Source organism: Prionailurus bengalensis, chromosome A1 (genome assembly GCF_016509475.1).
Source record: "Prionailurus bengalensis isolate Pbe53 chromosome A1, Fcat_Pben_1.1_paternal_pri, whole genome shotgun sequence".
Lineage (NCBI taxonomy): Eukaryota > Metazoa > Chordata > Mammalia > Carnivora > Felidae > Prionailurus > Prionailurus bengalensis.
Genome location: NC_057343.1, coordinates 125,075,326 through 125,100,106, shown reverse-complemented (window position 1 = coordinate 125,100,106; position 24,781 = coordinate 125,075,326). Strand labels below are relative to the sequence as shown.

Genomic DNA, 24,781 nt, shown 5'->3' with positions numbered 1-24,781 from the left:
ATTCTGTGTCTCCCTCTCTCTCTGCCCCTCCCCCGTTCATGCTCTGTCTCTCTCTGTCCCAAAAATAAATAAACGTTGAAAAAATTTAAAAAAAAAAAGAAAAATGTTTTTAATGTTTAATTTTGGAGACAGAGAGACAGAGTGCAAGCAGGGGAGGGGCAGAGAGGAAGACACAGAATCTGAAGCAGGCTCCAGGCTCTGAGCTGTCAGCACAGAGCCCGATATGGGGCTCGAACCCACAAAGCACAGGATCATGACCTTGGCTGAAGTCGGAAGCCCAACCGACTGAGCCACCCAGGCACCCCTAAAGGCTTTGTTTTATAAGTTTGCTCTTGTTGGAATTTGCTCTTTATTTCCATGACTTAAATTAATCTGTTGCTTCTCTTGTGTTAATGCCTCATTTAAATTATAAAAACTTCCATCCTGAAGGTTTTTGTATTTTTGTTGGAAACATTTTGTCATTATTAAAGGGAAAAAGTGACTGTTTTTGAAGAATATCACTAGTAGCCATTCCTACTGTCCTGAAACCCAACATGTAATTATTTTTAGTTATCAGTTATAATCTGTGGCTATTATGATGTGCACTACTTATCCAGATTAGAAAATTCTAGAGGCACCTTGGTGGCTCAGTGGGTTAATTGTCTGACTTTGGCTTAGGTAACCATCTCACAGTTTTGAGTTTGAGCCCAGCATTGGGCTCTGTGCTGACAGCTTGGAGCCTGAATCCTGCCTCAGATTCTGTGTCTCCTTCTCTCTCTGCACCTTCCCCCCAACTCATGCTCTCTCTCTCAAAATAAATAAACCTTTAAAAAATTAAAAAAAAAAAGAAAACTCTAAAACAAAGACAATGAAATAATTTACTAATCTTTGTGAACTATAATTATAAAATGTTTTCAAAATAAAAATTGAAGAAAATGACTTTCATTCCTGTACTTACAACCATCTATTTTTTTTTAATCTTTTAAAGTACACAAAAGTTATTGTTGTCTCCTATAGACAAAAAGTAGGAATGATTGATGCATTTATTCCTATTTTTTTGTCTACAGGAAACAACTTTTGTGAGGAGTAGTCATATGTGATTGGGAAATTAATAGTACGTGAATTTTAAATTTTTTTTTTTTTTCAACGTTTATTTATTTTTGGGACAGAGAGAGACAGAGCATGAACGGGGGAGGGGCAGAGAGAGAGGGAGGCACAGAATCGGAAACAGGCTCCAGGCTCTGAGCCATCAGCCCAGAGCCCGACGCGGGACTCGAACTCACTGACCGCGAGATCGTGACCTGGCTGAAGTCGGACGCTCAACCGACTGCGCCACCCAGGCGCCCCAGTACGTGAATTTTAAAATGTCACCCCGAGCCAAGCTGGACTTCTGTGAAATTCTAGATCCTTTGGAAGATCTAGATCCCCTGAAGGATCTAGAATTGTTTGGCTGACTCCTCAGCACTTGCTATAATTTTACCCCCCCAGGGCACCAAGATGAGGGATATGGCAAGCACCGGGTCACATCACACATTTCTCTCTCTGTGCCTTTCAATGTCTGCTAGAGTCAGTCTAAAGGTGCAATCCTGAGCACTTAATCAGATTTCTGGTTTCAGAAAACACAGAAGTTATGGTGGTTTTGGAAAAAAAAAAAAAAAGTTCTGAGACACTGTTAGGACTTGTAAGCCCTTAAATAAAATTTCAGTGATAACAGGCTCAAGGCACAGAATTACTCATCTTCATAACAGCACTGCTCCAAAGCAACCCTGCTACCATCCAACAGTTAGGACATTCATTCAATCCTATCAGCAGTCTCAGAATGGATTCTAAGCCAACTAAAACTTAACATTTCCCTTCAAAGCATTCTGGAGAGCTGTGCTCATGACTGAATATGAGTTACTTTTCAGCCATTGAGCCAAGACTTTCTGTTTTCCAAGAAAGTGGGGTTCTCCTGTCGCCAGGGCCATCTGGGCATTTGTTGCAACATGTCTACAAGTGACTCCTAGCTTTTCAGCTCCTAGATGCTTCCAAGGCCCCATTGACTCTTCAGTGAAATTCCAGAAAGCAGCTGGTAGAAAAGGTCTCCATAGTTTGGACACAGATGGCTGGCTTGCATTCAACAGACCCTGGTGTTTTATGCTTTCCATGAGTCCAAGGGAGCCTTGATAACCAGTAATCCACTAATTCTTCCTGTGGATATTTCTTGAACACTTACTGTGTGCTTGGTGCTATGGGCATACCACATCAAATAAGCCACGGCCTCTGCCTTTAAGTGCATTACAGCTGAACCATGACCTGTCACCACTCAGTGCAGACACCAACCTCTGAGACTGAAGTCAACCCCTTAAATGGCCACCAGTCTTAACATAACACAACTCTGATGCCTGCTGGCTCAACAGAAGCTGGAGGAAAGAGAAGGAGGCAGTTGTAAGAAAAAAGTATACTTTCCTAAACGAAGTATGTTGTGCAATACCGGTGGCTGCACTGAAGCTGATTTTGAAAGTTTTGGTTTTCTTATTACTATGAGAGGATTTACTTTTATTTCTCATTAGCCCAGTTGATAAAAAATAGCAACAGAAAAGTTCCCTTGACTTAACCGAATGTTATATACTGTGATATAAACAGTGTGTGTGTGTGTGTGTGTGTGTGTGTGTGTGTAATTGTTATTTCAAGAAGGAATGGAATGATTAAAGTCTTGATTTAGAGTCATTCAGATGATCACCAAATTCTAGGGTGGGGGAAGGGGGTGGGAGAAAATACATAGTTCAATACCTTACAAAAATAAATACTTGCCAGCTGTGTATTTAGTAAGAGCCTAGGGGCAATACCAAATGAAACAAATAATATAGGATGGCAACATGTACTCTAATGAAAACCACCATTCCAGAAAATTAGAAGACCCTGAATGGTGTTAAAATCACAAAGAAAAGAATCTCCAACATTTGACCTCATTTCCAAAATGAAAGCCTACCTGCATGATGTGTGTAAAGAATGTTATTCTGCAGTGTTGGAGAGACCTGGATTTGAATCCCAACTATGGCATGTGCCCATGGCCTTAGGCAAATTACTTAACCGGTGTTTTGGGTTCCTCAAATGTAAAATGGGCCTAAAAATACCTACCTCTTAGGATTATATATGTATATAAATATTCAATGAGGTAATATATATATACATTTCTTGACAGGAAGTAGGTATATACAAAATGGTAATGCTCCTCCCCACCCCATTCCCTCTACCAAAACATGCAGAAGTTGGGCTTTTAAGGGTTTTTTGGCAGGGGGGTGGTGTTGTTTTAAGGAAATAACTCTTGAAGCTTAGCAGTTCTGTTTAGGAGATAATGATTAGCAGTGCATGATCACAATTTAATTCATAACCACATTTCACACAGAGTTCTCATATACACACAGTGATTGCCATCTACCTTTTGGAGAACTCATTAAAAATTCTACCAGGTTTCAGTCGAAGAGTTAGTAACAATGACCATATCAGAAAAGTTCATTTTCTGTAAAGGAGAAGTGTTTTGCCTTTTTAAAAATGTATATAATTTTTAAAAGCAAAGCTAGATATTACAAAAGCAAAAAATTCAATCAAGGACCGTTAAGATATCCATTTTAAGTAACTACTGACTACTTACGATCTACACTGTTCCTGACACTGTTCTAAGCTCCAGGTATTGAGACATTGGATAAGGACCTACCCTAATGAAGTTTACACTCGAGTGACTTAAAATTTCCTTTCATGTCTTTTAACGCTGGATACTGATAGCCCTTCATGATGAAGCCAATGACTCTGAAGCAAAAAGGAATCAGCACTGGGAAGGAGAAATCCATGCATAATAAGAATAATCTGATTCCCTTGAGTCCAGATTTCTAGTTCCAGTGGGTCAATTTTATAATGAAGAGGGCTTTTTGAAATGAATTGAGTTATTCTAAATCCCAAGCAAATATTCAGCTGTCAGAATAATAACAAGAAGTTCCACTGCTTTAGTATCAGCATTCTTTTCCATATGGAACCAATTTCTTAAAATATCCTCAAGAATATACCGGGAGACTCACTTGTATGTCACCTATAGCTTGAAAGCAAACTGTAATATAATGATTTAGAATTTTCTACCTGGTCAAGTAGATTAACATTCTTTTTTTTTTTTAATTTTTTTTAACTTTTATTCATTTTTGAGAGACAGAGCATGAGCAGAGAAGGGGCAGAGAGAGGGAGGCACAGAATCTGAAGCAGGCTCCAGCCTCTGAGCGGTCAGAACAGAGCCCGACACGGGGCTCGAATTCATGAACTGTGAGATCATGACCTGAGCCAATGTCAGACGCTCAACCAACTGAGCCACCCAGGTGCCCCAAGGGGATTAACATTCTAATCCCAGCTCCCCACAAACCTCAAACCCTAGATTCAGTTCCGTGTTCATTCACAGACTTGAGAACTTCTCTAGAGCTGGGCTTCCTCTTCTATAAAATGAGAAGGACAGTGGTACCTGTTAACATTGGTCAACTGCTATAGCAATTAACTCAAAAATTCAGTGGCCTAATACAGTAAAATCTTACTTCTTTTTTTTTTTTAAGTTTACTTATTTATTTTGAGAGGGAGAGAGAGAGAGAATGAGTGGACGGGCAGAGAGAGAGGGGAACAGAGGATACGAAGCATGCTCTGTGCTGACAGCAGAGAGGCCCTACCTGGGGCTCATGTGAGATCATGACCTGAGCCGAAGATGGGCGCTTAACCAACTGAGCCACTCAGTTGCCACAAAAGCTTATTTATTTAGAATCATAGTCCAATACTGGTCAACAAGGTAGGCTTATTCCCCCTCAACAGTCAGGGTCCTGGGCTTCATAATTAAATGTGGTTCTAGCATCTTCTTTAGCCTTGTCCTCTGCATTTGTTGAATGAGGAAAGAGAGAAGGTATGGAAGACCACGTGGGTTTTGTTTTCTATGCAGACCACCCCTTTTGTCCACATTGCAATGATCAGGACTCAGTCTTATGGCCATGTCCATCTGCTGGAAGGCTGGGGAATGTACCCAGTGTGGTGGCTTGGAGGGAGAGGAAATAGAGTTTGGTGAACACATAGCAGGTTTCCCCATAGTACTTAGTTCAGAATGTTGTTTGGAGAATTAAGTGAAATAATATACATAAGAATTCATAAAGGTCTTTGGATCAATAAATATTAGACATATCTTTATTTATCTGCAGAGATGACTATAAAAAGAACTTTAAAGATGTCCATACCCTTTATCTCCTTTACCAGTCATCTTAATCTAGAGTCATTTTAGATATATTTTGTGTAATTGAGAGGTGTGGGGAAGGAGAAGAGGCCATCTTTTCACAGTACACTCCCAAATAATACTGGTTCCTCTTGGTTACCATTTCCAAGCATAAGCTCATTTCATTATTAAATGATGACTAAAGTGTGTGACCTTAAACTCTAAAAGAAGTTGGGATTCACCATATAGGTTCATCCAAGCTACCACAGAGTGGTTTCTTCTAAACAATGTAGGTCAGATCATGTCGACATTGGTTTAAAACCCTTCAGTGTCTTTGCAGTGACTTTAGAATAAACTGTGAATGCTTTATTCAGAGTTGGTATCCCCAACCCATATTCCCAGGATCAGCCTTGCCTCCCTCTTCAGACTCATCTCACATGGATATCTCTCCCACTCCATTCCTTCTTTTATTCAACAGCTATTTATCTAGTCTCTGTTGTAGCCACTGGAGATATTGCAGTAAAATTCTTGTGGTGGGATATGGCAGGTTAGCGTGACCCCAGTTACAAGTGGTTGCCTCTGTGGCTTGGTGCTTGCTGTTCTGTTTTCCCCAGCCTAGCTCATAGAGGCTCATGTAGAATAGTCACTAACTCCACAATTACTCTCTCACAGTACCCCATTTGCAGTCTTGATAGCATTGCACAATCTGGAAAATCCTTTTGCTCATTTGCATTTGTTGTCTGTCTTCCTCTACCACAATGCAATTCCCATGAGGGCAAGGATCTTCTTTATCTAATTCACTACAGTATCTTCAACACTTATTTTCCTGGCAAAAAAGCAGAAACTCACTAAATATCTGTTGATTGAATGGCTTAAGGAATGAATGAACTGACAGGCAGCAACCAACTTATGTGGTGATGGCCCTTGGCCTGAGGAGACAATGTGAGTTCCATTTTCCTTCCTGATAGCCTCTGCTCACCTCTCCCCTTTCTGACTGTGGTTTTATAGGGAATGACACCACTTCACTGGGCAGCTTTCCACAACCGGCCTCAACACACCCAAATGCTGCTGAAGAAAGGAGCAGACCCTACTCTTGTGGATAAAGACTTTAAAACAGCTTTGCACTGGGCAGTCCAGGTGAGAAATTGGCCAGCAAACTTGTCTAAAGTTTAGATGGTGTGAAGCAATGTTAACAGTTCTCTGAGTATGTCAGAACTGAAAGATGGAATTATCAAAGGTGCAGCCACTGCAGTGATATGGAGGTTATTAGTGTGCTAGAGCAAGTAAGATTCTTTGCACTCCTCTCATCCCTCATATCCAGAGGGGCAACGGCAAACCTGTCCATTTGGAAGATGTGAGTGCATCACTTGTGGAGAAGAAACCACGCCAAGATACAGAGGAGGAAGACAGCCTGCTTTGGATGTTATATACAGACATACACACACACACACACACACACACGCACATGCACACACACATGCACACATACATGTAAACAGACACATAACACTTCTCTCCCTTGCTCTCTTGCTCTCTCCATCCACATGCTTGCTTAGTAGCTCACAGCGCACCAGGAAAAACCTTCAAAGATATACTAGGAAAATCTCTTCAAAGTCTTTGAACCATAACTCTCTTCTTCCTTCCAAATCCTCCAAAGCAGAGTTATTCCAGATGACCCTGAATTCTGTCCTGAGCAATGAAAATCATGCCTTATAATGCTACCTCATGATCACAAAAGGCCGTCTATATCAGTACACATGACTGAAGAAATCAGAATAGGCCCAAGAAATCTATAGCCCAATGAGGGGGAAAGTGAGACTAAGGTGAAAGAATGATCATGGCTAACATTTAGTGACATGCTTTCTATTTGCAAGAGGAATGATCAACTAAGAGTCATTTCCTCCATCCTTCAGAGGAGAGCAGTAGTATGCATCATTTCAACAAACTTGCTAGCCTTTTCCGTCTTATGATACCCAAGCATAGACACCTCCACTGTTTATCTTCATCAGCTCAATAAGGCACTCTTGCCACACTGCTGCCAGGATCCTTGTAAGAGGAGTTTCTGCCTGCCTTGATGGCGGTTACATTCAGTTGTTTCACATGCCAAGCATACCAGAGATGGGCACCTGGCACTTTCAGGCCTGAGGGAAGAGGCAAACAGAAGTGATTTAGAAACTGTTCTGGTTTTGTCCCTCCAACTCTGGCTTCAGTTACTCTGTACCAGCACCAGCCCTGGGCAAAACTGTGAAGTGAGCAAAACTTATTTTGTCATCCCCACCTGCCTATAGCATCCACCTACATACTTTCAGTATCTAATCTCCCACCCTGACCCCTGGGGTGCTGTCCTCTGGTTGGGCAACCATGTGTGCTGATGCTCAGCTGATGTGAAAGTGGTATCCAAATCAAGCATTTCCTGTATTCATCCTCATCACACTTGAGTTTTAATCCCACAGATTTCTGATGGGGTTCACATCTCTGCTCCCACTTCCTCCACCCCACCCCCAATTTAGAGTTGCTGCTCTAGTCCTGCACGTGCAATGGAATCATCAGCAATGCTTGTAAAATTATAGGTCCCCAGACCCCCTCTCCACATCTTCTAATTTGGACTCTTCACGGGTGGGAACCCTTGTTCTCACCCTCTAAGAGGCAGTTTGGCAAAATGAAAAGTCAGAAAATCTGTTTGTATTGACAGACATGGTTTTGATCTGAGGAAAATCACCAATACCTTCTTGGTTTAACTATCAGTGTATCTTCGGGGTATGAATGAGATTGTGCATATGACAGCACTGTGTAATGTGCTAGGTGATTGGAATAGATAACCATTTTTATTATGGTTCCTGATTTCTTCCACAACAGCTTAGTTATCATACCCACATCATCATATTCTTTCTCCTTACTAGATGATATAGCTTTTAACCTGCTACATTGATTGCCGTCCTGTCTGCACTTTAAAATCATCTGAAGAGCTTTTAAGCAATATTGGATACCCCAGCCCCACATCCTTAGATTTTCAGTCAGTTTTTCTGGAGTAGAGCCCAGGCATCCATATTTTTTAAAGCTTTGCTTCATCCCAGCAGACTGCAATATGCACGTAGGGTTGAAAACTGATGAGGGAGCATAAGGCAAGCTGACACCTCACAAACCCCCTCTCCTCCCCCCACCCCCACAGGTGGAATATGTGTGATATTCCTCAGGCACTGCTGGCTGACCAAGAACAAAGGAAAGGACTGAGAACAAATGGTTGAACTGATAGAGATCAAAGGACCTGAGTCTCCATCAGTTTGCAAATATTTTAGTAAATTACAAGAAGAAAGGCAATCTTATCAGTAGCCTAATCTCCAGGAACTCCCTATTATTACTGATAATGATTTGCTAGAGGGAAAAACAACCTTAGCCTGACAATAGCTAAGGCTTCAGTAATCTGTGAGTCTTCTTTAGCACATGGAAATCCCTTTAAGAAACTTCCTCTTGACTTTATCTCCCCCAACTCCAGAGCATATAACCAGTCACTCTTCACAACCCCAGTGCAGCTCTTTGTGCCCACAGGTCCTGTCCCTGTGCTTTAATAACTTTTTTGCACCAAAGACATCTCAGGAATTCTGGTCGGCTCCAGACCTCCATCACTCCAAAACCCCATCAAAAACACTACAATAAATGAATTCATATTAATGGGTACTAAAACCTTATCTACTCCTACATAAGATATTTGCCTTTTTGACCATGATTTTGTATAAGCATAACGTGTCACTCATTTATTGACTCCACTGCTTAATATATATTTCTTGAGCATATACCGTGTATCTGGCATTGGGTGTAAAAAGATTAACAAGGCAGGTTCCTTCTAAAAGCCTTACAATTGTATGAAATATGCTATGTGTGAGTGTGAGCGTATGTTAGCATACTTTTTTCTGAGGAAGGCATCCATGACTTTCTTCACTTCCTCAGTGAGGATCAGTGACTACCCCCCAAAAGGTTAAGAATCACAGTTGTGGGAAAACCGTGCACCCTCTGTCTCCTTGTGGTTAGCAGTGGAATTCAGAAGTGGTGCGTCCTGGCCTTTACTCTGCAAAGAAGGCTAAGGGTAATTCCAAATGTCAGCTGAAACCACGATGACACTTGCTTGCTTTAGACTTCTTGTTAATTTATAGTACAGGACCAGCATTGTGCTCCATTTACAGTTTTTCCACATGAATGAGTCTATTTCCCTTTGTCATTTATTCCTTTCCCTGAACTTCCTGCTCTTCTCTTGGACCACATGAGACCACATTTAAAGCTATAGCACTCTGAAATAATAAAGCCTCTGTATTCGACCCAGATTAACCAAGGCAGGAAAGATTGGAAACATTAGGTCCATGAAGTGATCTGGAATTGGGCTTCTGCCCCATCTCTAAGGTCTCTTGGTAACTGGTGGTGCCCTCCTGTGGGCCCACTGCCCTCATTTGCCCCTCCTGTCTTCCCAGGAGACCCTGCTGCTTGCCTCTGTCTTGGTTAGCACTGAGCAGAGCCCTGACCCCATTCAGTCTCTCTTGATGGCATCTCAGTCCCTTCAGGGCATGTGAGGACACCAATTTATCAGGAGTCCACACGGGTGTCTCTCCTCTACAAGGCAGAAATTCAGTTCCCAGTCTTTTTTCTCACTCTGTTCCTCAGAAAGCCTGTCGCTTCAGCTAACATTCCCATCAGAAGATTCTCACCAGTGTCAGTATTTGTATTTCTAATTTCAGCCCTTTTTTTCTCCATTCTGTACTCACATTGCCACCAAGTGCTCTTTCTACAAATCCCAAAGGAATGTATGAATACAACTGTTATCCCACCAAAACAGTTATGGTCCCTGTTGGTCCTTGGTTTAAAAACCTTCAGTGAGTTCCATCTGACATCTCTTTTGAACTCTAGACTCATATTTCTAGCTCTCCTGGGCCTCTCTACATCATTTCCCAGACACTTCAAACTGGTCATGTCCAAACTTAACCCGTGATCTCTCCTTCCTGCCACACTCCCATCTTCCTGGTAGCCCAAGCCAAAAGGCCTCTGCATGGTCCATGAACCCTCCTTTCTTATCTTCCTTCACTGTCCCTTCATTATCAAGACTCCTCAATTCTACCTCCTCTGTTCCCACATCTCTGTTACCTACTTTCTATCCCCACTGTATAGGTCATGGTTATACCAGGAAACAGCCCATTTGCATGGGATAAATTGGGTAGAGAGTCATGAAGAGGCTATTTCCATACCACAGTACATTGCTATTAGGGCATCTGGGCCTAAGAGGGCATGGAAGGGAGCGGTTACTAAGACAGAAAAAGCTAGAGCTGTAGGAGAGGTCCCAGGACAGTACAGGTAGCCTTTGATGGAATGAACAAACTGTGGCCTGGCAGGGAGAGAACTGAATGATAAACACCTCAGTCTCTGTCCTCCTACACCCATCTCCTGTCAGTGCCACTCATTGGCCAAACCCAACAGGAAAACAAAGGAGTCCATGTGATGCAATTCATACAGGCTAAAAAGTAAAGAGCAGGATGGAAAAAGTTTGGAGGGTAAGCCTGGAAAAGCAACTAGAGACAATTTTGTACACCTGCCATCACTTCCTTAGCTCAGGTTTGTACCATCTTTCACCTGAACAGTTTCGGTATTTGTATTCCTACGTTCAGCCCTTTTCTTCTCCATTCTGTTCTCACATTGCCACCAAGTGCTCTTTCAACAAATCCCAAAGGAATGTATGAATACAACTGTTATCCCACCAAAACAGTTATGGTCACTGTTGGTCTTTGGCTTAAAAACCTTCAAAGAGTTCCATTTTTTGGTGCAGAACAAACTCCCTGTGCTAACACATACTGTTGTGAACAACCACTCCCCACCCCCTACCCACTCCCAGAGATTCATTCTGTCTCCACCTTAATCACGTTCTTCTCTTTTGGTGAAATCCTTCTTGCACTCCCCACATCATCCCTTCCACTTGAAGAATTTCTACATATTCTTTCTTATTCCTGAAGGCCTAACTAAATGCCACCTTCTTTATTAAGCTCCCTTCCGGAATTGTTCCCTCCAAGTTGCACATCTAGTGCTTTCTTAAACATCTAGGACTGGTGGCGTAGGCAATGGGATGCCTGATTCTTTCCTTCTAGACTGTGTGCTTAAAGGTACTGTGCCTTATTCAGGTAGATGTGTCTCAAGACCCAGAACAGATCTTTGTGAATCTTAGGTCCTCCAAGAGGTTTCACTGAATTCTGTCCAATAAACTTACCCATCTCAAATCAATGAGATTAATGGCTTATTGGGTTCTTTCTTTAGAACACCATTTGTTACCTTAACTGAGTCTTGCAGGAGTGTAAAAGTCTTAACACCAGGGAGGTTTTTCTAATCGTAGGATTTCTAGCATAGATATGATGGCTGGTCAGTGAAGGTGGCAAGTATCTACTGTCCCTCAAATCTTGCCACTAGCTCCCTCCTCTGCTTACTAGAAAATGTGTTTATTTGGAATCTTCCTCAGAATTACTTTTCTTTCAGTGCATTTTTCAAGGGAGGGTAGAAAGAAAAGAATTATGATAATAAAAAACAACTATTTCATGTTTCTTCATTCAGTATGTAGTTATGTGGTTAAGGAAATTAAATACACACACACACACACACACACACACACACACACACACACACAAACACACCCTAATAGCTCTTTAATATAACCTTTAAGCCTCTAGTGCTTGAGACTGGTTTGGTTCAGTTGGTCCAATATGGAATCCTCCTCCTTCCTGTAGTGAAGACCTGTGGTCAGCCTTCTGGATTTATTCAAAGTCTTATAAATATACTTTTACCCTAAGTATATTCAGAATAACAATGGATAAGCGTCATATACCAGTGGGGTCTAATTCCTAAGGTGAGAGAATCTCAGCGCTGCAAGGGACCAAACTAAATCATGTAATCCCACTATTCAATTCATGAGTAAAGAAACTAGTGCACAAGGAGGTTGTCATTTGACCAGATACACCCAGTGCCCACGTAGGCACCCAGGCCATATGACTCCCGGGAAGACTACAAAGCCACTAAGCCCAAAGTAAGCAAAGAAAATATTTGCAAAATCCATCATTCTGGGAGCAAAGGCCAACCTGCTTAGGAAACTGAAGTCTTGAAGGGCAACCTAAGTTTAAGTGGCCACATGTGTCAGCTCCCCAGTGCTTGGTTATAGTGAGGAAGGGATGCAGTAAAAGGAGAAAATAACAGGGACTCACCTAGGAGTGAACACAAGTGAAATAGTAAAAGAAAGAAGACAATGAGGAGAAGACAGAGAAGCTAAAAAGGATGGGTATTCTGTTTGGCTTTGCTTGTAGCTTGTAAGGCTTGTTTTACTCATTTATTTATTTGTTGCTCAGTAAATATTTATTGAGTATTACTCTCTGCTAGGCTTCATTTCAGCAGAAAGATCCCTAGTCATAACATTTAGAAAGGACAGGGTAGAGATATCCTGGAGACCTTCATTTATCAGACAAAAGTGGGATTTAACCCCTTTCTACACACTAACAGAGCAAGAAAGGAGTTTTGTTTTTTGTTTTTTGTTTGTTTCTTTGCTTCCTATACTATAGTAGTTTGTTTTCTTATAGTTTTTTGGTGTGTGTGTTTTGTGTTTTGTGTTTGTTTGTTTGTTTGTTTGTTTTCCGAAGTATCAGAAAACCTATGAAATGAAGTAGTTCAGCAGCGAGGGTCACCATGCCTCATGCCCCATCCCTCCAATTTCTGTCTTGTACTAGCTCTCCAGGAGAGTCAGCCCCAGGCTTTGGGGTATAAGGGCCTCTGGAGTCAGGCCAAGCAGTAAAGCCTGGGTCCAAAGGGGCTAATCATGAAGATAGTTCCAGACTTTGAGCTAGGCTGTTAGGCACCTTTTTTTTTTTTTTTTTTTTTTTTTTTTAAATCTGGTTAGCCCTAGACTCTCAACTCTCAAATGTTCACCTCATGTAGATGAGTAGATCTTTCCTTGGAGTTTCATTCTCAGCCTGACATATCTGGCTGTAGCTTAACTGATGGGCTAGTTCTTTCACCTTTAAGAGGGCTGTATGATCTACAACCCTAGCGATGATTTATCTAATCACCATCATGGGATAAGTGATGCAAATATGCCACTGCTTCCAAAAGAAGGAAGGTGGTTGGAGTGCCCTCCAAGAAGAAGCCACCATAGAGCTTATTCCCCAGACATGTGGTAATAAAAACTAGTCCAAAATCTTCCACAAAGACTCTTTGGAAGGTCACCTAGAATAAAAAGGGTCTACAGTAAGAATATTGTAATGTTTTTTAGCAATCTGCCTATAGAAAAATTCTTTTTTTAATGTTTATTTATTTTTGAGAGAGAGAGAGAGAGACAGACAGACAGACAGATATCTCTGGATATAGCATCAGACTCCAAAGGTTAAGTGTTCAGTCCCACAAAGCTGCCCCTCAGATGCCAATCTCAAGCCCCAGGCTGTTACCTGTGCCTCTGATCTACCAGCGAAAGACTGGAAGTTCCACTGACCTCCTCAGATTTGATTAATTTTCTAGAGCAGCTCACAGAACTCAGGGAAACACTAACATTTACCATTTTATTAAAGGATGTGGTAAAGCATAGGAGTCAGTAGCCAGTTGAGGGATACATAGGGTAAGGTCCAAAAGAAAGGAACTTCTAGCCTCATGGACCTTGAGGCCTGGCTTGGTAGCACATGGAAGCCTTCTGGTTCCCCAAGCATGGAAGCTCTGAAAAAGAACTAAAAAAGTTTTTGAGGCATTATTACATTGTCATGATTTAACTAAGTCGTGGGCCGTCAGCTGATTCTACTTCTAGCCCCTCTCCCCTCTCTGGAGGTTTTAGGGTGGGGATAATGGCAGTTCCAACCCTCTAATCACATGGTTGGTCCTCTTGGCTATCAGCCCCACCCTTGGGTGGGGTCGAAAAGTCACCTTCATTAATAACAAGACACTCATTTCACCTTTATGGTTCTGAAGCATTTTCAGGAATCTGAGAAATATATTTTGGTTATCTAATGACTATATATACATTTCTTATAAATAATTATATCACACAAAGCCTCTTATGAACCCTCCCTCACGAGGTGTAAAGTGAAAATGACTAGCACTTGGTAGTTCCCAGCAGTTTTCAGAGCACATGAAGGCAACTGTATGGATTATCCATGGACAGAAACAAAACAAATACAACAGAAAACAAATAAATCCACAATCCACATCTGGCCACTCAATGCAGAATTCCAGAGCTCCGTAAGAAAAGGATCTGTACAGTTTGTTACTTCCCCTGTTTAATGAAAGGAATCCCACTGTCCATTCTTCCTGAGGGCTCTTCTAAGCACCACCCCATTCCTTCTATCCTGGTGCTCCTTGGTCATTGTAACCCTCTCTGGCCTCCCAGGTCTGGAGCCTACCATTGGCTGACATGGCCAGCTTGCCAAGAAGGAAATGCTGTCACCAGGAAACCACTGAGCCTGAGGCCCCAGCTCATAGACTAGTGCTCTCTTGAGCCCCTCAAATTCCTGTGGGGGTGCACCATGGCAACCCTCTGAGCAAAGGCTTTTAAAGCACCTCATGTTTCATTTTGTAAAAGGTCTCATTTGGCCAGGCACACATCATTGCTTCTGACATTGCAGTCTAAGCAGGCATTTTTACTTCTGTTTCCCCAGTATGAACATGCAGGATCAAATAAACAGACCATTCCTTTTCTCAGGGACAGAATGGTATAGTGGTGAAGTGCAAGGGCTCTGCAGACAGGCTGTCTATCCTGGTCATGTCCCTTCTCGACTGTCACCCTGGCCAAGTTACTTGATTCCCACATGCCTCCATATTCTGCTCTACAGTATGGGGATCATAGGAGTACCTACTTCACAGGGTTCTGACCAGGATTAAATGAGCTGGCATGTGACAATGCTTAGAACAGTGCCAGGCACACAAAGTCTACACAAAGTAAAGGTAGCTATCGCCCTTATTCCTGGGAGCACCTTCTTCTTAAAGAAAAGGAAATACAGTGACAATGTTGTAGAAGTGAGATCTAGGTATAGAGGCAAAGGCCTTGCCTGGAAAATTCAGGATAGAAGATATTTTGGAGGAAAAGGATAAGGTTGCAGTTCTCATCTAGAGAAGCTGTGTGACACTTTAGTCCTCAGGGACACTGCTGACTGGGCCTGCCTGGTCAGGGTCCAGAATAGGCTGGTGCAGAGTCCTGGGAAGCAACACAATTTCAGTGTGACTTCCAAAAATGACTGCTCTGAGGGTCAGGCGAGGAGGGAGGAAGACACAGGGTGAGGAGATGGGTATTGTTTTTTCTATCTGTGCTTGACACTCCCCCTTTCACACAAAGAGAGAATTGTGACAGGGCACTTTGCCCTTTGAATCACCTTGGCAACCTGAATTCTTTTGCTGTTCCAGGAAATTATAAACAAAATAAATATATTGAACTGACGCTCTTTGCTTCTGTTTTCTCCCTCAAATGGTACTTTTTTAAAAGGTGTGCATGTTGGGGGTGGGGTGCTCTTGATTGTTTTAAATGTATTTTAGACTCCTTCAAAATATGTTTAAGTAACATCAGGTGAAGGAATCTTAGAAAAGTTGATAAAGCAGGCACAGAAGCTTGGATGTGTTCAGTGTAAATAACTTCTGGTAACAGGCATGCCATAGAACTTCATCAATTGATCCAAATAATGTAAAAGTTGTAGACAAAGGAAGGATGGAAGGAGCAAGAGGATATAAGAGGGAAGATGAGAGGAAGAGAAGGAAGAAGCTTGAGGGTAGGAACCACTTTATGGGCCTGTGACCAGTACAGCCAAAGCAGGTCCCATGCTCAAAAGGGATCCCTGTGCTTGGGGTATAATGCTCTGTGGCCGCCATCTGAAAATTTTCATTAATTTTATCTTTGAATTTTTGTTTTGTAAGTGAAGTCAGAAAGGACAATGGTACCATGGCTCGCACAGTACTGCTTCCCCACCTCTCTAGTACAAACTCTCAGCCTCCTGGCAAGGGACCTGGACACAGACCTGAGGAGGGTCAGGATCAAGCATGTGCCAGGTTATAAGAGGAAGGCCCAGGCACCTGTGAGGGTTTGCTCTAGTAGTAAGACTCTCCAGCCCAAAGGAGCACAATAATAAATAGCAAATAAAAATCACTGTGCCATGTCAAAAAGGCCCCAAGAAGAAAGGACTGAGATTCTTTCCTGCCATATCAACAGGGGACTCCACATTTTCATTTTGCCCTGAGCCTCACACATTATGTATCTGGCCCTGGTTGCAGCATTTAACACCCACTCAGCTCTCTTCCTGCACCTCAGAGTTGAGAGTTGTGAGGGCCCCTGGCCCTCGTCCTGCAAGAGGTTGTAGAACTCATGTCAGCTGCCCTCTCTCATACAGTGGAAGCACATTTCCAGGGTTCACAGTGTAATTGCCCATTGTGAGCCAGCAACAAGCTGAGTAATGGGAAATCCGGAGAGCCGAGAATGCAGAGACAAGGGAGGGAAAGGAAGAGGAAAGGTGAAATGAATGAGTGCTGTTCCATGGAATTGTGAAAACTGACTCCAGCCGTGGGGTCAAATAAACAGGATAACACAGCGCGAAGAAGACCAACAGGAAATTTTACACGGAAAAATGTATCAGGAGGTAGCTGTTGAACAGCATTTGAAGTATATCAAAATTGAAGCTTTTTAAAAATCCAACTCTATTTCTTGCCCAGGTCTCTGACCCTAGCTTGTGGTCCAGCTCTGGGCTTCCAGAACTATACCTTGCTCCTCTATTTCCTTAACCTGCTCTTAATCCTCCTAGGGACCTCCATTCTACCCATAAGTCCTAGTGCATGGAGTTACAGGGTCTTTCTGTGGACTCAATCAGAAAATTAAAATGCTAATGAATTATTTGGATTGTTTTATAATCTTTCCAGAGATATCAGGAGAATCTGAAGGATTAGAGTTTCTATTGTATGATATAAAATGAGAATCTCTTTCATTGGCCAATGAAAATTTATTGTCATTTGAAATTGTAAATGCTCATGCAGGTTTTTTTTTTTCAGGTCAATGAAAGGTATTCAACACCAGTAATATGCACAGATTTTACTTACCTATTTGTGCAAGCTGAGGAGATATAGGACACTATCAAGGAAGAATTGGTAACTTTTAAGACTTGGACGGGCTACTTAAAAAAGTGTAGAATAGCCTCCTTTCAAAGATAGGATGAAAAGTTTATTATAGATCTACACAGAGATGGACCCAATTTAGATGGTTGCCTGAAGTTCTTTCTTTCTCATATTTGTTGATTTCTTATTGACTAACTACTTAATTATGATCCATTTACTTTCACCAAGGATTTTTGGAGATTAAATTTCATGCAGTTTGTAGCAATCTGATCATTACTGGATCATCTTGGTCATCATTTTGCCACCAGTGAGTACTCATCCTGGTCATTTTGTTAACATTAAAATTCACTCTGGGGTACCTGGGTGGTTCAGTCAGTTAAGGTCCAGTCTCAGCCCAGGTCATGATCTCAGGGTTCATGGGTTTGAGCCCCTCATTGGGCTCTGTGCTGACAACGTGGAGCCTGCTTCGGATTCTCTGCCTCCCTCTCTGCCTCTCTTTTTCTCACTCTCTCAAAAATAAATAAACATTAAAAAAATCATTGTTTAAAAATTTTTTTCACTCTTCTGGTTTCTCAGAGGCCAACCTCTGCCCTAGTTGGGGAAAAAAAAAAAACAACAAATAGATTTGATGAACCAGTTGTTGTCTAGGTAGCCGCCCCCCGCCCCCAGCATGTCAGTCACACCTGTATTTAATTTAAGTCCTTGTTAGTTGGCTAATGATGGAAGACAATTTAGCTCTTATGGGAAACAAAAATCCTTCCAGTGACAAGAGGCAAGTGGGAGTTTGTTGGAGGGTTTGTTAAAATGTGTTTACTCCCCTTTTTAGTTTTCCTTTCCTATTCTTTTTCTTTTTGCATTTTTTCTTTGTATTTTATCTTAACATTCATAGACCGGGAAGAGCACTGGATGATACATAATGAGCTTCCTTTGACTCTCTCCTCCAGAGTGGAAATAGAATTCTGTGTTCCATCATCCTGAGCCACCACCAGGGTCCATCCATAATCAACTACGATGACGAGAGTGGGAAGACATGTGTGCACATCGCCGCAGCAGCAGGCTTCAGCGACATTATTAACGAACTGGCGAGAGTGCCTGAGTGCAACCTGCAGGCTCTGGATGTGGACGACAGGTATTGGTAGCAACTCAAAGTGTTGGGAACTAACAGCCATCTTCTCTTTATCTTAAAATAAAGAACATGGTTAAGGGGTTATCCTATATGACTATATCCTTGACTGCCGGTAATATTCACACATGTGCTTGTGACAATAAAAACTGCTCTATTTTAGTCAGGGCAGGAAAAATCATTGTTATGGAAAGAAATGCTGTGACTGTACAGTATTGTCAGACTTTCCACTTTTTGCTAAATGTTCTCAGAAGGCTTTCTGTATGTCAGCTTCCTGCTATATATGCACTTTTTATTTCTTAACAGTAAGTCTTATTTTTTTCATCATTCCTGGATTATGTCATAAAGTCTATAAGTTCTTGTTATCCAGACAAGAGCATAAGAGACGTTTTGTATTCAGAACTAGATGTGACATTTTTCAGGTTTTTCTTTTTTTTTTCCCAACCATTAAAAATACATTGGCAAGGAAAAAGAAGCTGGATCCAGAAAGGGGAAGAGACTTATCCCAGAGGTAGTTAGCAATGAAAGAAGACTTGTACCCTCCTCTTCTAAACGAAGAACTTTTCATCCATAATCAACTATTAGAGCTTTTCAATTACACTGCTTATCTAATCTTTGTTTTGGTTAGGCATTGATTCAATGGAAATACAAGAATAATATAACAACAAACAAGACTATTGAAAATAAGTAAAAGGCTTACATGCTATGTATGGGTTTTTTGCCCTCTTCTGTTGAAGTGCAAAATTGGCCACCTACTTATCTTAACTTCAGGTAAATACCAAGAAGCACCTCCTACTCTGCTATACCTGAAATTCTTATAACACCTGGGAAAAATTCTTGAGTTGCACATGAGTCTCAGGACTTGGAGATGGTTAACATGATGACTTTAATTAAAATTGAAGTGTAGATCATTGAAAGTAGACCTTTTCCCAAGGTCAGATATTGATTTTGAGCAGGTAAGACAGTAACAGGACTGAAGTTACATGAAGAGAAAAGGTTAATGAGCCAAAAAAAAAAAAAAGAAGAAAGCAACACATTTAAGAAAGGAGGGCTGGAGAAAAGTTTACCGACTTTAAAATACTTTCACAACCAGTTCCAAATAGGATATTTCCCAGTTTGCATTATCATACACTTAGCAAAGGAAATCCAGTTCCCCAAGCCTCAGGGAAGAAAGTAAAACCAAGGTAGGAAAAAAAAGTACAAAAGATAAGATCGTACAAGAGTTCAAAGTGAAGTAAAATCTCCAGGAGAATCTAGTTCCTGCTCCAAAGCTCAACTCACTTGTTGCCAATTGAGGCAAATTGAGGCCAAATTGTTGCCAATTGAGGCCAATAGAGGCCAAATCCTGCCCTCCGTTTTGTTTTGTTTTCTGCAACCTGCAGCTGTACCTTCACACTGAAACTGTGAGCTTGTCTTAGTAGAATTTTTCAGAAGTTTCATAGGTATAAATGCTTTAACCATTTGTAGGAATTGTGACTTCCTTATGCTTCTTCTCCTAGTGGAGAGAAAGTGTTTGAAGCAAAGGGAAGAAAAATAAGGCAGTGGTTTAAAAAAAAGAGAGAGAGGGAAAATATGCAGGCACTAGTCCTCCTAGATATTAAAGTACTTTCTAGATCTGTGATATTTATTTATTTTTTAAAAGTTTACTTATTTATTTTAAGAGAGAGAGAGAAAGAGAAAGAGAGAGCAGGGGAAGAGGAGAGAGAGAGAGAGGTGAGAGATAGAGAATCCCAAGCAGGCTCTGTGCTGTCAGCATGGAGCCTGTTTTGGGGCTTGATCTCAGGAACTGTGAGATTATGACTGAAGCCAAAATCAAGAGTGGGAATCTTAACCATCTGAGCCCCCAGGTGCCCCAGATGTATGATATTTAAAACATGGTGTAATTAGCCTAAGATCCCTGGCACAGAACACATAACTCAGAAGTAGCTCATGTAGCATAAATGTCTCAAGTTTCATCAACCTTTGAGGTCATACTTTACTTTAATAACCAACCCATTTATCTTCAGGAAAGACAGTCTTTTATCAAGTTCTCTCTACATGCTTCTGGGAATTCTCTCGGGAATGTTTACATGTCCTATAAATCATTCCTTACTGACATCTCAACCAATACTGCATGCTTATATCAATCATTTCCTGCTCTTCAGACACTACCTCATCAACCACCTCTAATGAATTTTTTCTGAGTCATGGGCCCTGGCCCTCCACCTTCACATTTTGATAGTTTCAGCTGTCACAGTGTAAAGGTGTGTTTGTGTGCTGTGTTTGTCGGAAATTTAGAGATAAGAAAGGAATTACAGGTTAGATAACCTTAAATTGGATACTACAGATTGCCCACAAAGGCTCTGTGTGTATTAGTTAGGAGTTTTCTATATACTCAGTTTCTCTGCAAAATAATTTATGTTTTCCCCTTGTTCTTCCGGATCTCTTTTTCCATGTTGGCAGTCAGAAGAATTAAAACACTCGGTCTTCACAATTGTTGTAAACAAGTATTTCACACTGCTCCAAAGTGAGTTGTCATGTGTCCGTGAACCTGATGAGATTGATGCGCAACCCTTCATCTATTGAATTTATTGGCAATATATCCTCTAAACAGGATGGCATAATCTGGCTGGAGCCTCATCCTGTTTCATAATAGATATTGTGTGGAGACCTCTCTCAAGTAGAATAGAATCAGTCACATCTGCCACTTATTCAAATAAGCAGGGTGATTGATCACTGTATTGAAAAGAAACACAGTCCTATGACGTGTTCTCAAATTGCGGGAAGTAGTATAACTTGAGGAGGAGGATGCTTGATTGACAGAAGACACAATCCACGCATGGGGATCCTGACCACACTGAGGACAAGACTACTCTCCCAAGTGCTAAGGCCCATGCACCTTAACAGATAGCTCCAACTGAGCCCTTCTCTGTCTAGCCCCTTGGCTGCCTCCATGTCTGAGAGACTGCTTGGCCACCCTTCTGCCCAGGGTTCAGGCCCCACCAGAAAGCCAAGAAGTTTTCCATGCCTTCCTTCCCTGCCTCAGGATTGAGCCTTTCCCAGGGCAGTTTAAAAATGACAATATTTTCTGCTAGCCTCCTGCTTTTTTTTTTTTTTACCTAAGAGAATACTGCTTTTACAATTAAATAAAGGCTTCACTATTGAGGAATACGTATCTATCTTCTGGCTGATGAAGGACTTTCTAAGTATAAAATGCTGAAAGAAACAAAAGCAAAGAGATAATTAAATGTGGTTATTTTTAATTTTTTATGGAAAATCACTATAAAAATTAAAAGTCAAGTAACAAATTAGAGAAAATGTTTGCAAAGGTATTGATATCTTTAATATATAAGGAGCCTACATAAATTAGTAAGAAAAACTAACAATATAACAGAAAAAAAAAATGGCCAAAAGGCATTAAGAGTCATTTCAGTCAGAAGACTCAAATAACAAATAAAAATGTATTTCAAAACTTCCACCTCACTATTAAAGAAATGCAAAAGAAAATAACACTGTGGTATCATTTTGCCTACCAAATTGGCAAAGATTTTTAAAGGTGATGATAACACTCAGTTTAGGGAAGGAATAGGGACACAGCTGGTAGGGGGAGAAATTGAGTCAATGTTCTTAGAAGACAGTTTGCACTATGTATAAAGAGCCTTAAAATTGCCCATAGCTTGGGGTCGCCTGTGTGGCTCAGTAGGTTAAGCAGCTGGCTTTGGCTCAGGTCATGATCTCACAATTTGTGAGATCAGACTCTGTGCTGACAGCTTGGAGCCTGTTTGGGATTTTGTGTCTCCCTCTCTCTCTGCTCTTCCCCTGCTTGTGCGCTCTCTCTCTCTCTCTCTCTCTCTCTCTCTCTCTCTCTCAAAAATAAATAAATAAACTTAAAAAAAAATTGCCCATAGCTTTTGACGCACTACTTCCTCTTCTAGGACATCGTCAAGAAGGCCAGAGAAGGGTACAAGGCTCCAGAATGCTTATAGCTGGAGGACAGTTTGCATCATCCTGAAGCCCCATCTGATACTTAACTTACCATTTCCACACTGCAAATAGCCACACATTTTTCGTGCCACACCCAGACTTTAAACAACTGTTGCCAGCTGAGCACCCTGTGCCATTTCTGTGCTATGACCCTTGTGCCATTCCCATGTGGTCCCCCAGGACACCGCTGCACTGGGCTGCAGCTGCAGGGAAGGCAGACTGTGTGCAGTCACTGCTGGAGCTGGGCATGGACAGCAACCTGCGAGACACCAAGGAGAGCACACCCCTGGCCTACGCCCTGTACTGTGGCCACACAGCCTGTGTCCAACTCCTCTGCCAAGAGAGTAGGTGAGTGCACTGGAGAGGAGAGGCACTCATTGTTTTCTTCCTCTCAAACATTTATGAAATTGGATGAAACTTTTTCGCTTGCCGATGCCCAAATCCAGCTCTAACTTAATATTGTGCTTGCCACCGTCTAATATATCGTGACATGTTCTCTACTCTATGGAGTAAAATTATAGTAGTGAGCCCAAAGCCATCACCCTAACATCCACTGGACTTTCATTTCTTCTTTCCTTTTTCTCCCTTTCTTCTTCCCTGTATGCCATGTTCTCTTAATCTTCTTTTTTTCCATAATCAACAATTCTCAAACTTTTTGTTCTCAGCACCCTTTTCCACTTTCAAAAATTGGGAACCCCGAGGGGTTTTCTTTATGGGAGTTACACCTTTCTGTATTTGTAGCTCTAAAAACTAAAACTAATTTTTAATAAAATATGTAGTTATTCATTTAAAGCAATAATAACCTCATTACATTTACATGTTGACATAAATACCATATTTGTAGCTAAAAATAACCTTGTTGTCCAAAACCAAAAAAAAAAAATTGTAATGAGAAGAACAGCAGAGCTTTGCAATGTTTTGCAAATCTCTTTGATATCTTAATAGAAGCATAGTAGAATACAGCTATATTCCCACATCTGTTCCTGTATTCAGTCTCTTGCAATATGTTATTTTGATCTAAGTCTCTGAAAAAAATCTGGCTTTGCATAAATATGCAGTTGGAGAAGGGAATATTTCAGTAGCATTTTCAGATATTGTGGATACTTTTCCCTTGCTATTACATCCAAACTTGACAAATGTTAGTTACAACGTGAACTATTGGCATATCGATGAACTTTTTATACTCTGTTGTGTTAAAATCCATTAGTCTGTCTTGCACTTTAAATGGGTCTTATACCCATACAGGATTTTATAGTATCTTGCTTTGGTCATTTGGAAAATATTGGTTCACTTAATTAGGAATATCATCCAGATGACACATTGCATTATACAATATTAAAAAATCACATTTGTTAATATCACCACTGATCTTATTGGAAGAGCCTTTATGTATCAGGAAGCTGTCAAGCTTACAGTATGCACACAAGTTTTTCAAAGTTCTAATTTTTGCTTGAAAACTGGACTTTTGTCATTGGCAGTAATTGCTGTCAGTTGTTTACCTTGAAATTACAGGCTTATTTTATTCATTTTTGAGAAGCTTTCTGAAAATACCCAATTGCAAATAACCATAGTTTGTCTGTAGGTCATAAAAATGGTGTTCTGTGAAAAAACAGTATCTAGGTTAGCTGGCAACTCAAACAATTATACAAGTGCTTTACCTCAAGACAACCGTCATATTTTGTTATATAGTTGAATTGCTTATGGGTACTTCCTGTTTTGTCAGAAAGTGTATACTGAAAGGTCATTTTTAAAAATTTTTTAATGTTTATTTTATTTTTGAGAGAGAGAGAGAGAGAGAGAGAGTGAGTGGGGGAGGGACAGAGAGAGAGGGAGACACAGAATCTGAAGCAGGCTCCAGGCTGTGAGCTGTCAGCACAGAGTCCAACCTGGGGCTTGAACTCACGAACCGTGAGATCATGACCTGATCTGAAGCCAGGACTTAACCTACTGATCCATCCAGACACCCCGCAAAGGTCAATATTTAATAAAATTAATAACTTTTACCAGACATTAATAAGTTAAATGACAATTTTTTTTTTTAATTTTTTTTCAACGTTTATTTATTTTTGGGACAGAGAGAGACAGCATGAACAGGGGAGGGGCAGAGAGAGAGGGAGACACAGAATCGGAAACAGGCTCCAGCCTCCGAGCCATCAGCCCAGAGCCCGATGCGGGGCTCGAACTCACAGACCGCGAGATCGTGACCTGGCTGAAGTCGGACGCTTAACCGACTGCGCCACCCAGGCACCCCAACAATTTTTTAACATAAGTCCATTGATGATACTGTCTTGATTTGTATCAAGGAGCCCATACTTTGACCCACTATCTCTATTGTACAAAAGCACATGAATATTGTACAAAAGCAACGGAAGACTGTTGGGGACCCCACCCACAGGGTTTAGGGGACCACACTTTGAGACCCCACTGGC

At 41.2% G+C, this 24,781-nt stretch overlaps 1 protein-coding gene across 3 annotated transcripts in view; it reads left to right on the top strand.

Moving 5' to 3' along the window:
* The window catches only part of ANKRD55 (ankyrin repeat domain 55), a 177,506-nt gene that overhangs the window by 139,870 nt on the left and 12,855 nt on the right, over nt 1-24,781 (top strand). For 2 of the 3 annotated variants that reach the window (XM_043590631.1, XM_043590638.1), the window contains exons 7-9: nt 6,197-6,325; nt 18,211-18,395; nt 22,533-22,700. In XM_043590631.1, coding sequence (XP_043446566.1) covers nt 6,197-6,325; nt 18,211-18,395; nt 22,533-22,700 — 482 coding nt within the window. The remainder of the gene's footprint in view (nt 1-6,196; nt 6,326-18,210; nt 18,396-22,532; nt 22,701-24,781) is intronic. The other variant, XM_043590645.1, reaches the window with a different exon arrangement.